Raw genomic sequence first — 15,385 nt, forward strand, 5'->3', positions numbered from 1 at the left:
CTCTATCAAATTATATTGCACAGGAGTTCCTTGCAAGCATATATCATGAAAACATGTACAATATTATTATTTATATCATGTAATCTAACCATAACTAACATAAAAGCTTCCTATTTTCACATTTTAGTTACTTTTAATAATAATAATAATAATAATAGACTAATGAAAACTCTTATTTGGATTGCATTCTTTTTTGCTGTTCACTGTCAAAGATGCATAACCTTACTTTTTATACAAATGGTAGTATTGCACAAAATAATTTTTTATTTAATTAAATAATGCACTAAAGAATACAAAATAATATCAGTAACTGTCACAGTTATTCTGGCTTTATATCAGTGGGTTTCAAGCTTTCTATCTGTGGGTTTCAAGCTTGAACTGAAAGCAAAATTGACAGTTCTTTACACAGAAAACAAAGTGATATGATATGTCATTTGATAGATAAAAATCTTACGTTTCTATTACTTATGACTAATGTAGTATTGATTGTCAGAGAGAACAGTTCAAATTTCTGGCTGAAAGGATGTGACGTGGACATGACAAGAGGGGTCTGATATTTTATTTTGTGGCTCTGTAACTTGAAGGCTGTGAAAATTATGCTTTGCCTGAGCAATGATGCTATTACAATGAGTAATTTACATTACATGTCTTACTTCTTAGAGGAGGGGTAAATAAATTAGAGAAGATGGGATGCCTAGCAAGCAAATATAATAATTCTCACACTAGGGAAAGTTCTCAATTGGTTTTAAATTGCCTTATAAAATTAATAATGTAAAAACTTGCATACAATTAAACTATTGAATAGTAGCTGTATTTTATTCTACATCTATTGATATACCATAGAAAAAGTAGTTTAATTAGAATTTGAATATAATTCACAAAATCCTTGAGATGTGCATAAAAAATGCCCTTGGTGATAGAGTTAAACTTTTTAGTTCAAGTAAAGCACGTATTAACCTTTGCTGGTATTTTAGTATATAAACTAAGATACACATCAATCAGGGGAAGGAAGTAACTTCCCAGCTGGAAATACATACATTTCGATAAAAAGTTACAGGTCTTATTTTAAAATTATTTTGTACTCTGAATTTACCATATTTAAAAAAAATAATTTAAAAGTGGAAGATGAATTGCAATTTCTCAATTATATATTCTTCATTTCTTAACTAATCACAAGATAGCTTTGAAACTTTTAAGCAGTAGCTTTAGCAGTAATCAAATGACATGAAAAAGAAGTTATAACAAAAGTAGCTTTTGGTTTCTTGAGCAACCTAATTCCTACAGAAATGTTCTATGTTGAAAAACTGTAAGACCAAACAAAGCTGATATGTTGAGAATTTTCATTTTAATTCAGCTAAAATTGACTAGGAATTGTAACAATTATGTCTTTTTGGATTTAGAAGTTTTTATTAAAGTTTTTTGAGATAAAACATTAAAAAATTAGTGTAATGAAACTATGGTAATGAATAATTGTGCTGGTTTTGTTTTAGCTATATACATATGTAATATTAATATGATCATTGCAATAAACATTAAGAATTTCAAGCAAATTTGGACCATACCCTATTGTTTGTATGCAATTACCAGAAAGCTAATTTGTATATTAAACATTGTTTATAAACATTGAACAATGCACAACTATATTTACAAATTACACCAATAAAGATATAATCAAACCCTCATACAGTCTTAGTGATAGTTGTGTTCTTGTTGTAAGAAAAGTAGTTTTCTTTAAAATTGTTTCCTGTGATAAAAAATGGTTGTTGCACATATTGTAGTTATTTTTATAATTGTCTAAATTTTGAATATCCACAGTGTGAAATTTTATATGCACTTTTGTTTGTAGATGACACCACATGGTATCAGGATCATACAGATTGATACATATACAGTGGAACCTCCCTGGGACTGTGACAAACTGGCCTGATTAGAGGGGTTACACTGTACATAATTAGGGATTATGTAAACAAAAAAAGGGACTGATTGAATGACCCCTTTCAAGGGGTGGCTGCTTAGAGGGGTTCCACTGTATGCATATTGTGACAATTATATTAAGATTAAATGGAAAATTGCAGTTAATTTGTTCATTTTATCTCCATAGTTTTTGTTATGTATGAGGTTAATAACACACTGTTAGATATAAAAGACTGTTTAGTGGAGGAATTATTAATTAATTTTGTGTTTGTAATTCATTGATGCAGAGGCTATTGAAATTTCAAGAAGATCTCAGTAACTCATGTATAAATAGCTGTGATCAGATGAGCAGAAACATACAGAGAATATAAGTAAAGTCACATGAGAGAGAAGTTTGGTTTAGAGAAAAGTTTGAAAACTTAAAATTAACTGTCATGGGAGTGAATAACATAACACTTGATATGTTAGAATGAGATTAACCAAAGTTTGGCTTAGAGAAAAGTTCGAAAACTTAAAATTAACTGTCATGGGAGTGAATAGCATAACACTTTATGTTAGAATGTGATTAACAATTTGAAAGAGGTAAGGAGAATATCTGCAGTAACTCGTGACAGCGTAAGTGAATTTTACACAGAAAATATTGCAATAAAAATCAGCTGAATTCTAAAGCAGTTGAATTGGTCCAAGTGGATTGCTGACAAGAAGGAAAAAAACTGTGTAATGTATTTAAGATAAACTATATATATAAAATTTAAAAACAAGTGGAGTGTATGCTGTTTATTGTTGAATTTATTGCCATCAAGTCACAGGCACCTACTGTGGAAGAATCCTTAACTCAACATACCCATATATTTATGTTACAATATATACCATTAAAAATGGCATAGAAGAAAACGTGAATGACAGCAGAAATAAGTAAACCTACATATGCACAACTACAGTAGTAGTGCAAATATTGTGGAAATTACAATCATGCTATATAATCATCTTAAATTTTGGTAAATTGATAGAAAGAGGAAAGTGGTTCAGGTTAAAAGATAGTGAACTACAAAGTGTTGAACAACAACAATAGGTGGAGAAAAAATTGCAGCAACAAAAGAGAGAAGAGACAGAAGATTGAAAGGGAAAAATGAAAGAAAGGATTAATCGGAAATAGAAAGAATGAGAATATGAACTGAATAAGAAAGGAGAGATTAGAAATTGAGAGAATAAGTGCACAAATGTAGATTGCAAAACTCACCCAACCAAAGAAAGAAAGATGCAAGATTAAAAACAGTCAGTGCAAGCTGCCTAAATTTAATAAATGAAAATATGACATAGATGCTTTCCTAAAGAGATATGAAAAATCAAGAATTGGGGTAAAGGTAACTGAGCAGTCTATGTCATCCTAATTTTTACGGGATAAGGCCTTTAAGTATATGCAGATTTAATGTCAAAAGATGCCATGGATTATGACTAATTAAAAGTGACTTTACGAAAACAATATGAACTTGCTGAAGAAGGCTTTGCAGGAAGTTAAATAAGTCAAACCTGACACTGGGAAAACTGTATTTTGGTCTGTGGCATATCTATGGCACTACTTCACAAGATGGACTGACATAACCAAATGTGATGATAGTTTTGAGGGACTGTCATACATATCTCTTAGTACATGAATAGTTTGTGATCACATGCTCAACTGACATGTCACTTTTCCAAGGATAGAGCATCAAACATTACAGAGGAGATGATCAATCTGGCAGAACAGTATATGGAAGCCCATGGATGTACTATAACTGGCAAGCCCAAAAATATCTAGTTAAATTCTAAACTAATGATGGCTGACATGACATAAGAGTGTACCAAAGGTAACAAGTTAATAGACAGAAGGGAGAAGTATTGCTATATTTGTTATAAAATGGAACACACTGCAAAGGATTGTAAGTCCATTACCAGTGAGCAACAGCAGAAATCTCAACATAAGCAGCTGTAACTACTTACAAACATAGTGCTTCTTAATAACAAAAGAGTGACTAGCACCAGAAGAAACACCATCAAGAAAATAATCAGATTTCATAATTGGTCAGTGCATAACTTGTGGTCAGCTGAAGTTAGCAATTGGATCAGTAGTGACAGGAACAAGTTACTAACAACTCATGATATGCTAATATATCAAAGACAAGAAAGTGAATATTCCATGAGACACTGGGGGCAGTAGTTCAGCAGTAAAAACCAGTTCAGTATCTGATAACCAGAAGGTATGTTTTCATGTGCTAATTGATTGGATGGGGAGAAAGTTTCTCGCATCAAAAATAAAGATGGATACTTCATTAGAAGACCTTGAGGTCATGTGTATCAAGTAACCAATATAGGCCTCGGTGATGGGAGACACACCAGGGAGTAAACATTTGAAAGAAGTGCAGAACGAAGACCTTCCTCCACAGAAACTTTGGGACAGTACATAAAATGAAATCAAGTGCAAGATCAATATGAAAACAAGGGATTCTATGAAGATGAAGCCCTACTGGAGGCACTGTTTTAGAGGGGGGTGTTTTCTTACAGCAAAGCCACATTGGGCTATCTGCTGAGCCCACCGAGGAAAATCGAACCCCAGATTTTAGCGTTGTAAACCCATAGACTTACTGCTGTACTAGCAGAGCACTATTTTAAGAAAGACAGGCAAATGAACTGTAAACATTGGTGTAGATTATAAAGAAAATACTTAGTATATGAACTGAAAACAGTCTTTGTATATAGTGAAAAAATATTGTAAATATTTTTCTTGAAGATGGGCTTATGTGAGACAGACTGTTTACTAGAGGTATTAATTTATTTATTTATTTTATGTTTGTAATTCATTGATGTCAAGGCTGTTGAACTTTCTAGAAAGCCTCAGTGCTAGATGTATAAATAGCTGCAACCAGTTGAGTGAAGATTGTCATGTGAAAGGGAAGTGTGGTCAGTAGAACATTAGAAAATGTAAACTTAACCATTGATGGAAATGAATGGTCTGATGTTTGATATGTTAGAGTGAGATAAACAGTTTGAAAGAGGTAAGAGGCATTGTGTTACCACTGTGTGCTAAAGGTTGTCATGATAGTGGTAAGTACAATACAAAAAACATTCTCATCTAGGTTGTATAGTACTGTCTCACAAAACCATATACTGGATTAAGTGGTAGCTCATACCTGTGGAATATTTGTAATTTGTATGGTTACATATGCTATCTGGTCCAAACATATAATTTCACCAATATCTAGTATTTTACAATATTTTCAATAGTACCTATTACTAATTTTATCAAAATATGGAGGCTTTGTTAATGAAATAAATGTGTTTGTAATGATATTTCAAGAACTAACGTTTTGAGAGTAAGCAAATAGAACTACTGTTTTCTCTAGAAAAATTTTGAAAACACTGAGACTGGAGGGTACTTCTGTCTAAATAGAATTGCAAAGAACTATTAATGAATAACCTATGAGCCCCTTCTGTATAACTGGCATACTGAAATTTTTATGATTAAATTAATTACATATTAATTTAATATTCAGATATGTGAATACTATTCTATAAATATTTAGCTTTGTTGCAAGCATATGAAATCATTAGTGTCTTTTCCATGATTCTAGCAACCAGTTTCCCAAGGACAGTGTGTTCAGCCTGCCATTGTGATGACTCCAGGCCATACCCAGCTTCAGGAGTACCTGAAAAGACGCCATCAACTTCTACAGCAACAAATACTCCTACAACAAGAAGAGCTTCGTCGAGTATCTGAGCAGCTAATGTTAGTACAGTTTGTGCCTCCAAACTTTGCTGTCACCACAATGCCTCTCCAGGAAGGCAACCCACAGTCTTCTGCATATGTCAGCCCATCAACAATTGCAACAGTAGTAGAATCTGGTATTTCTAAAACAGCTACAGTTCCTTCTCTGAACAAATCGGCTATCTCTTCAGCTGGGTCTATCACGTTTAACTCTCAGGTAATTGTGCTTTTTTTCCAATCAGATAAATGTAAGTTAGTATTTTTATTTCTTGAATAATTGTCTCTATATACATAACTAATCATGTCTTCTAGTACTTTTTTTTTAAACCTATATTCTTATTATTTGTGTTTTTTATCCTTTGGCTGACAAAATTAAGATTATAACAGCAATTTATTAAATAGTTGGTGTTCTTATAATTTATTATCATCATAAATATTGTTTTTTTTATTCATTGCTTGCTTTAATGGAATTATTTTCTTGAACATTGTAATGGTTAGTAAAATATGGTAATTTTTTTCCACCTTCCACCCAGTAATGAATACAAATAGGAGATAGAGCAAATTTAAAAGTGTGGGGGCTGAGATGTATAGGTCTATATATACACATGTAAGTACTGTGAATCTGTATGCCTGGTAGTGATGTTTGAAGAAAATGTTGTTTCATCTTTACACATTTAACCCTCTTACCACAGGTATTCTTCACTGCGCATGATACCAAGTTTTGTCTCCTTAATTTCAAAATTTTATTAATATTTTTTTGTTTGTCATACCAGTTAGTATAGCATAAAATCTTAGCTAATAATCCATATTTTGATAGTATATAAATTCATGTTCTTATTTCTACAAGGCAATATTTTAAAAGATTACTGAACTTCCCATGGTGTGATATGTGACACATTTCATTATACATCTTTTCTATTTCATCCATCACACCTTGAAAAAGTATGAAAATAAATGTAAATTACTCTTTATAAGATCCTCACTGCTCAGGCAAACCATAACTTTTATTCCCTCCAATTCTGTTGGAACAGGAAATAGCTATCAATAGAAAATCCTCCTGCTATTCCCACCTGTCACATCCTCTCTTTCAGGATTTTTTAATAATTCTTTCTTGCATTTAATAATATATAGTTATTTAATTATGTGTAACCAATAGAAAGTCAAGGTTTCAGTTAACAAATGACATTGTATAACATCATGTTCTGAACATATAAGCTTTAAATTCACTCAGAGTACAATCTACATTCCCATGAGAAAGTTAATGACTAGCTTGGGTAAATTTGAAATAGCTTTTGTTGAGCAGTTAGAAATCAGAAATATTTTGAGAGTTAAGAGAAACTATCTACTTTTTTTGCATGTTATTAGTCTATATTCTTTAGTGCATTATTTGATTAAATAAAAATTATCTAGTGCATTACTATCATTAGTATAAAGAAGTAGGGTTAAGTGTCATCGATAGCAAGATAAAAAGAAGGTTGGGCAAGTACTTTATTTTTTTGTTTTGCATGCTTATTCTTTATTTATTATTATAAAAGTAACTAAAATTTAAAAATAGGATTTTTTTAGGTTAGTTAAGATTAGGTAAATAATACTAATAAAAATGTTTCCTGAAGCACACGTGCAAGCAGTTTATAGTAGCTCAGGGGCAATGTAATTCAATGACATGATCTGAGCTACATATTCTCTTAGTGATTTACAACTTATAATTGTGCAGATAATAATTAGACACAGTTCAAAGGGTGATAATTAAAATTTAATTATAAATAGATGTATACTGTCACAATCTTAAAGCTACTCGGGGTAAAAAACATAGTTTCATGTTACAATTTGAACTATGCTAGAAAGAAAAATAGTGTAATTTAGATTTTTTGGGTAGTTACAAGGTTGGTCAAATTGGCCAATCCTGTTTTGAGTTCATGTAAATAAAATAAAAGATGAAATATATTTACTGAAAAACAAAATGTTTGAAATGTGTTTAGGAAGCTATAGGGTTTATGTACAGGAAATGTGAAATTTCTGAGATGAGGAAAAGTATTTGTAATCTTATCATTAAAAATACTTCACTAAAAACTATGATTTGTGTATGTGAAAGACAAGCAAATTTTGTGAAGATATACACACCATATTGAAAGTTAAGAGCATTAAATCTATATGGACTTTAAACAAGTGCACAGAGGTCACGTAGTCGAAAAATTGATGAAACTTGTATTGAGACCATTAATAGGAGTTGTGCTTAGCTGTCCCTTTTACTTATATGTGAGATTGATATGCCCAGCAACATAGTTTTTGTTCTTCTTTACAATCGACAATATTGTACCCAAAACTGGACTTGTAGTAGAAACATTATTCAAAGCAGCAGATGTAATAATTTCTTTCACAAATTAGAAAATATGTCTCAATTCATGTGCATACAGTTATACATTTAATTGATATTAACAAGCAACACCATTTAATCATTTATTCCAATTTTAATATAGGCCTATATATATTTTGGTGTCACAAGAAATGGGGTATCCCTTAGGTTCTATCACATCTAACATGTGATCTTTGTTGCAGCCTATATTATAATTAGTTGGATTAAAGTTCTTTATAGTCAATATTTTATCAAGAAGCTTAACCTTTCTAAATATTTTTGAGAGCCATTCATTGCTCATCTTGCGAGTTTTTATTTTTAAAAGGGTTACACATAGATTGTTCTTTCCATGACTAATATTGTCTTCTCAAACCAGTAGTTTTTTTTTCATTACTAGCTCTTAACTATGTCTTTTATTCCTTCATGGTGGCCATCACAGCCAGAATCTGTTTTTTTATTAATTTCTCTTATACAATACTGTATTAGCTTTTCAGCTTTCAATTGCTTTTACCCATGTTAGAAGTTTCATGACATAAGTCACTCCTATGATTGATAAGCCAGTTAAATTCCTACCACACTGAGATAGGACACAAGATCTGGTCCTGAACTTTGGCTTATTTGGCATAAGCAAGTGAGAGTAATAATACATTCTCCTGAAAAGGATGCAAGTCTGTTGCAGGTTAACTTCCAAATAACAGCTGATACCATTCATACATACAGCTAGGTTAACTGATAAAAGTGGGGTAAAGTGTTTTACTCAAGTATACATCATGGTGCAGACCAGACTCAAACTAACAACTATCCAACTAAAAGTCTAAAACACAAAGCCACTGAGCCCCACTACTCCACCCATGTCTAAATTACCAGTAGTAAAAGCTGTGCAGAGTTGGCAAAAATTTTGATCTGTAAGAAGCTGAGAAAAACATAGCAATCTTCTCAGAAATTTATGTAAATTTGTCTTTTATAAATTGTTATATAATGTGTGTTAAACAGAACTGTGACAGCTTTGGAGAACAAAGATGCTTGATGTATATTCAGTTCAATAAAAAATTTAATTTATATGATTTATTTAGTTTTAAATTAAATTATCTCTTTTATAAGTGACACCATAGGCTTTATTTTGGTTGCTTTTTTGAGCTAAAAATTTATTTTTCTCAACTTGTTAAACTTTTTTCAAAATTTCTCAGTGGTGTTACACTAGCTTCTGTATTTCACCATCCAACATAAGACATAATTTCTAATCAAGGTAGTTAGTGAATAACTTTTTGCTATGTAACGTCTCACCTCATTTGTTATTTGGTAAACCACAGGTTGTGAATATTACTTTAATACTTTAGGTTTATAAAATGTTTTAAAAGTATCTTTCTTTTTTGTGAATCTTGACTAGAGTAAGTAAAAACTGATGAATATTTTCACAATTTACCCATTGAGTTATTAACTCGGTATTTGACACACAGCATTTTATTTATTGGTTTGTATTTTATGTCAGTACCGTATAGCAGGTTAATTATGTTATATTCAAACAATTCTGAATATGTAAATTTGCAGTGGAGTGTCATAAATCTGAACTGTTCATCAGATTAGTCCAAATCTAATTAATCATTTTAGTTCTCTAAACAATTCCATCTTACCCAAAAAATTTCAGATATTTAATTGATATTATCAATTGTTATTATTATTTCAATATTGATATTAATGGTGTGTTTCAAGGAACTAACAGTATGTAACTAGGGATTCTGCATTTTGATGTTTGTACTCTATCTGATTAAGACTGGAAATATGTCAAAATGTGTCTGTTATATCTTGTTTATATCTGACAGTTGTTAACATTTTTCTGTTTGTTGTTTCACATATTTGAATTGTAATTGTTGTTATTTGTGTAGGTTGTTACAGGAACAATAAATGATGTAAAGATCTTATTCCATTTAATTCTCTTTTGCCTTCTCTGTTACTCAAGACTGAAATATTTTGCTTCCACCTTAACTGCACAGACTTAAAGCTGGGTATTTGACTTTCAAGGAAAGATCAGGCTTTGTTATTTTGTAGTTAAACTTGGAAATTTCTTTTGGAATGTAGTATAAATATTTTGTTGACTGTAGATACCCCACTAAGTCATACACCTAGAAAAAAAAGAGTAGTGCTGTGTGTCATAGTGATTTTAGTCATTCTCTTAAGACAATCATATAAAAACACAAACACCTAAACTCAATTACATTTCTAAAACCTTTGTTATATTGTGTTATATGGAAATATAACATGAAAAGTTACTGCTTTGTAAATATCCTTAAACTTCTTTCAAATTATCAATAAAATTTATCTTTTTGTAGATGGGTTCTTATAATAATAACCTAATTAGGTTTTCATGCTATTGACATGAAAGTGCATAAATTGATTAATGCAATCTGTTTGAATATTCAAACTTATAATCCAATTTTGTGACATTCTTTTGTAACTTTCAGTGATTTTATTTAAGTTATTTTAGCTGACTTTTAGATTGCAGAATCTTATTATTGTTTAATTAATGTTAGGTTTTATAATTAAGACTTATAATATAGGATCTTTATTAGAAAAGCATGTGTTGAAAAAAATTTGTTACCAATTTCCTTTCTCCCCAGAGTTATTTAATATAAACTCATTGTGTTTGTATGCAGTGTTATTTCATCATAATACATTCTGATTGCTATATATTGTAGGTGCTTTCTCAAGCCCAAGGTTTTTTACCACTTCAGTTGTCCCAGGATCAGTCACAGATTATATTCAACAGTGTTTCCAAATCAACTCAGTAATTTGTAATAGAATCTCACAAGTTACCTGTAAACTGCAAGTTTGTTTTTTTAAATATCATCATCAGAAATGGTTTTGTTTCCTTTACAGTCTTCTTTTATGTGATAAGTTTCAAGAAACTGATACATGTTTTTGAATGATATCGTTGGAGCTATTTCAGTATTAAACATTCAGAATTTGTTATTAAAAAAAAAAAAGTGGGATGTTTACTACCTTTGTTTTAACTATTGCCAGTTTACCTAAGTGTTTTAAGACTGCACATTTTATCTTTTAAGTGTCATACAGTGATCAGTTTCCAGTTCATAGTGTAAAATGCTTCTACATAATTTTGTGAAACAGTTTGACACATTGTGATTATGAATAAATATTATGCGTTTCTTGTTCAATAACTTCATGTATGTACCTGGTGTACACTAATTAAAGATAGCAAATGTTTATATTTTGGTTAAATGTAAAGAGAATATAGAGCTTGCAACTGTTAGAGCCAAATTTTAAGTTTTGTAGCTTGTTCTGTTGATTTTTTTTTTAATTTATGTTTTACTTGCCAAATAAAAAGATATTTTTACAGTTATTGCTATAACACATTTATAAGTTTGTTTTTCATTTTACTGTTGTGATTCAATGTTTAGAGCATTTAATTTGTTTTTGAAGTTGTAAGTTTTAAAGATTTAATAATGCTGCTGTGAATATCTTTGTAGAGTATATTGTTCTTTGTTGGTCATAATTGATTTTTTAGAATATTTAAATTCTGTTTCTTTTTTGTCAGTGTATGAAAAACCTTAAATTCTTCTTTCATAATGGAATTTCTAGATTAAACTATTATTATTATTGTTTGTACAGTTTACATTTTATTGTCCTGATTTTTCAAAAATGTAACCAATTAATTCAAGTACTTTAACAGAAAATTCAAAGGTTTTGAAGTTTAGGATTTCACTCAGAAATGTGGACTTCCAAGCCATATGCACCGACATAAATTTCATTAAACTGTCATCGAAAGATACATATATGGCTAAACAAAAGATTACCGACTGTGCTTTATACAGAAAAGAAAAATCTGTATTCTAGTATTTCATTTCAATAGAAAAATATCCAATTTCATAGTTATTTCACCCTTTGGTCATCTTATTAAAAAGTGAAGAAAAATATTAAAAAATGTAACAGTTGATAACTTGATTCACATCATTTAGCTTATTCCTGTAAATGGAAGACTCAGTCAATGACATTTAAAAATTCTATATAAGTTTATGATAAACATGTATAACTATGATATTAAACTTTAAAATAGCTCAGAAAACTGTTACAAGACAGCTGTATCTTTTTTATTACCATGTTTAAAAAAGCATTTATTTAGTAATGTACTGTAAAATATGTGTTGTGCTTTTTAATGGTTTCCACCTGGATATTTGGAGTTGAGCTTTATTGATTATTTCAAGCTCTTCAGTGTGTGGTTGCCCTATAAGCAGCATGGCTTTTGGAACTAATACAGCAGAGGCTTCAAGTTTTCTTTACTTTTGGAGATTTTTGAAGTCAACACATTAAATGTGCTTGTGACTAGTACTGTTTCTGTAAGTACTGAAATATTTCACACATAGAGTGATACACACATTCAATCAACTAAAATGCACCTACAATTCTCCACAGCCTTTCTGGGTTATGTCTACACATATAGGCAGTGTCATCTTCATAGGCCAGTAGTTTCCAGTCTTTTTCACTGATAACACGCTAACTCACCTTAATTTGTGTGACACCCCTACTGCCACAAACTATTTTTTTGTAGAAATATTTGCATTCTTAATTATTATTCATTTGATGAAGCTATTTTGACACTCCTAGCAAGTAGCTGCAGCACACAGTTTGGAAACCTCTGTTATAGGTGTTTAAAACCCCATGAGGCCTGTATCATCAAGCTGCAATGTACATGGCTACATTTGACACATTACATAATGCCACTACAATAGAACCTCAATTAGAGACCTGAGTTTCATCTCCATGACTAAGAGAATTCTGCATTGGATTGTCAAAGCTTAATAGTACAAGTGCTATCTGTTTGATATCCAAGTATTCTAAACTATATCTTATCTCAACTTCTTGAAGAAATTATTTTTGTCTTCCTTAATTACTCATCCTACAGATTACAAGCTTCACCTTTCCTTTCATACTTGAGGTATTGAGAGAAGCCACTGACTTGATAAAAACTGCATAGCCACTTACATTAGACACACATTTCTGGCTTTTAGCTAAATATGAGGAGTGCATTCTAATAACATGTGCTGCTGGCCTTTAAAGCTTAGGTCAGATCCTAGCATCACAATGTAGCCTCTGTACATAGAAGTAAATACAGTTGAATCCTAGTTTATTGAACTATATATTCTCTGAATTGTATGGAGAAATAACTTTTCTACTAGTCATACCAGTTTAACCTCAATATTGGATTCATACAGCCTTTGAAATGTATGGTGTACACTAAACATCAGAAATGCTGAAATTAATTTTCAAAATGATCTTGGTAGTATTCAATACTCATTTGGTGATGGTGTGTTTTCCTTCAATTCAGAAGGCCTAGGCCAGATCAATATTCTTAGGCATGACCATATAATGATACCTTTAATAGTTTTTTGCAATTCCGTATAAAACAAGAAAACATTCAAGGAGGATCACTGACATAATATTTTCCACACTACATATAGATTACTGCTCCACGTAAGTAACTAGTTCTGTGAAAGTCGGATTTTTTTAAAAATGCATACAAGTGCTTACAATTCGCATAGTGAGTGCTTACTTTGATGAACATAGACACAAAGCTAGTAAGAAAGAAAAAAGCCAGCAAAATTGAGAAAGCGATTAAACAAAATTAATACGCGGAGCATGTAATTAAGTGAGGGAAAATGAATTAACCTCAAATCTTGCAACTTACTCTCTTTAAAAACTAAACCTAGAAACCATTAGCTCCCAAGTTTAACCATTCACAGTCATGAAGTCTGAATTTTCTTCCTATTCACACGATCCAACTGAAAATGTAACCTCCACCTCAAGTACAAATGCCCCATGTAGTGATAACGACAATACGACTAATATCTGTTTGTAAGCCTACTTTCCTAAGGCTTAAATGTTAACAAATTCGTATTTTTATGCTTGCAGGAATGAAAACGGAAAAATGTAAATCTACTGATTGTAAAAGGGTAAAATAATGGTAGAATCCTACCTTAGAGATTCTCACGAACATCAATTCCGATTTTAACCGATTCGTCGTAGTAATATTTCAGTAATTTTCGACTCTACAAAAAGAATATTTTAAAGTGATGTTGATGATTGCTGTTAAAATTTGTGTTTAGTAGAATTAATTGGTTTATAAAAAATAGCTATTTTCAAAACCATGTATAGATATTTCGATATATATATATTTAAAAATAGTTTATCAGTTTTTCGAAGAAAAATTTTATTTTTAATATAACAAACGTTTCTCTTAATGCCGCATTTATTATAGAATAAAACGGTAATCGACATACTTGTATTAATCTAATATTATTTAAGTCCATTAGAATTTGTTTCTTAGCTTAGTATATATATTTCCATTGGAAAACAAATCTTGATTAAAACTACAAAGAGGATTGATGTAACCTTCCTTCTTTTAGCCCTTGTTGGCACAGTGGTATGTCTGCAGACTTAAATATTAGAAATTGGGTTTCAATACTGGTTGTGAACAGAGTCAAGTTAGTCCATTGAATAGCTTTGTGCTTAGCTGCAATCGAAAATAGCCCTCCACGTTTTTCTGTGTGTGTGTGATAAAGATCATAGGTAAAATGTTTTTTGCAAAAACCACTAGTGAATTTCATGATTATTCTAGAATACAGAAGTTAGAGTTACTATTAAAACGTTTTTGGAGCCTTACCATTTAGTTACATATAATGTTGCAATTTTTTTTATTGTATCTGATAACATTGTCCATTCTCAGTAGCCCTGAAACCTAGTTCCATTGGAAAAGGTTCAGTCGAAAGGTCGCAATGTCGAAAGAACACTACTCTTCGTTAAATATTTGCCATAGTACATCTAGCGTACAAAGAAAACTTTTGTACATCATATATTTCAAAATTCTGTTTGCAAAGAAACTGATATATGCTGCGTCCAGTGAATTGAGTGAGAGGTTAACATATGGTATAACTTGGAAACTTTTTCAATGTAAATAAGAAAAAGATGGGAATTCATTGCTCAGTAGAAGTGGTTTTAGTTTAGAGTGTGTATTGTTTTTCACATTAGAGTTGCGATCGATCATAATTAATTATCCAATAACTACTTTCTTGGAATTTAGGATGACGGGAGTTAAAGTTAAGGAAGATGGATTTATTAATTGGTTTGTGAAACAAAGTAGATTAATTATATTATAGTCATTGTCAATCAATAAGGTAACGAGAAGAAAATCTATGCTGTTCTTCTAATTCAAATGATTTAGTGTAAATTAGATGTGAGAGTATATAGATTTTAGAAAGCCTAAAAATAGGATTAATGAAGAAAGACCGTGGTTCTACTGTCCAAACATGCCATTGATATATCTAAACTAGAAGTTAGGGCTGATGATGATATCTTAACATCACTTG

At 30.9% G+C, this 15,385-nt stretch overlaps 1 protein-coding gene across 1 annotated transcript in view; it reads left to right on the plus strand.

Moving 5' to 3' along the window:
- Clk (circadian locomoter output cycles kaput protein Clock) overlaps positions 1 to 11,635 on the plus strand; it is a 55,208-nt gene extending 43,573 nt beyond the window's left edge. Inside the window, 2 exon segments of the mRNA XM_076456653.1 lie at positions 5,523 to 5,873; positions 10,703 to 11,635. Coding sequence (XP_076312768.1) covers positions 5,523 to 5,873; positions 10,703 to 10,795 — 444 coding nt within the window. The 3' untranslated portion in view covers positions 10,796 to 11,635.
- Positions 11,636 to 15,385: the final 3,750 nt, after the last annotated feature.

Source organism: Tachypleus tridentatus, chromosome 1, assembly GCF_004210375.1.
Source record: "Tachypleus tridentatus isolate NWPU-2018 chromosome 1, ASM421037v1, whole genome shotgun sequence".
Taxonomy (NCBI): Eukaryota; Metazoa; Arthropoda; class Merostomata; order Xiphosura; family Limulidae; genus Tachypleus; species Tachypleus tridentatus.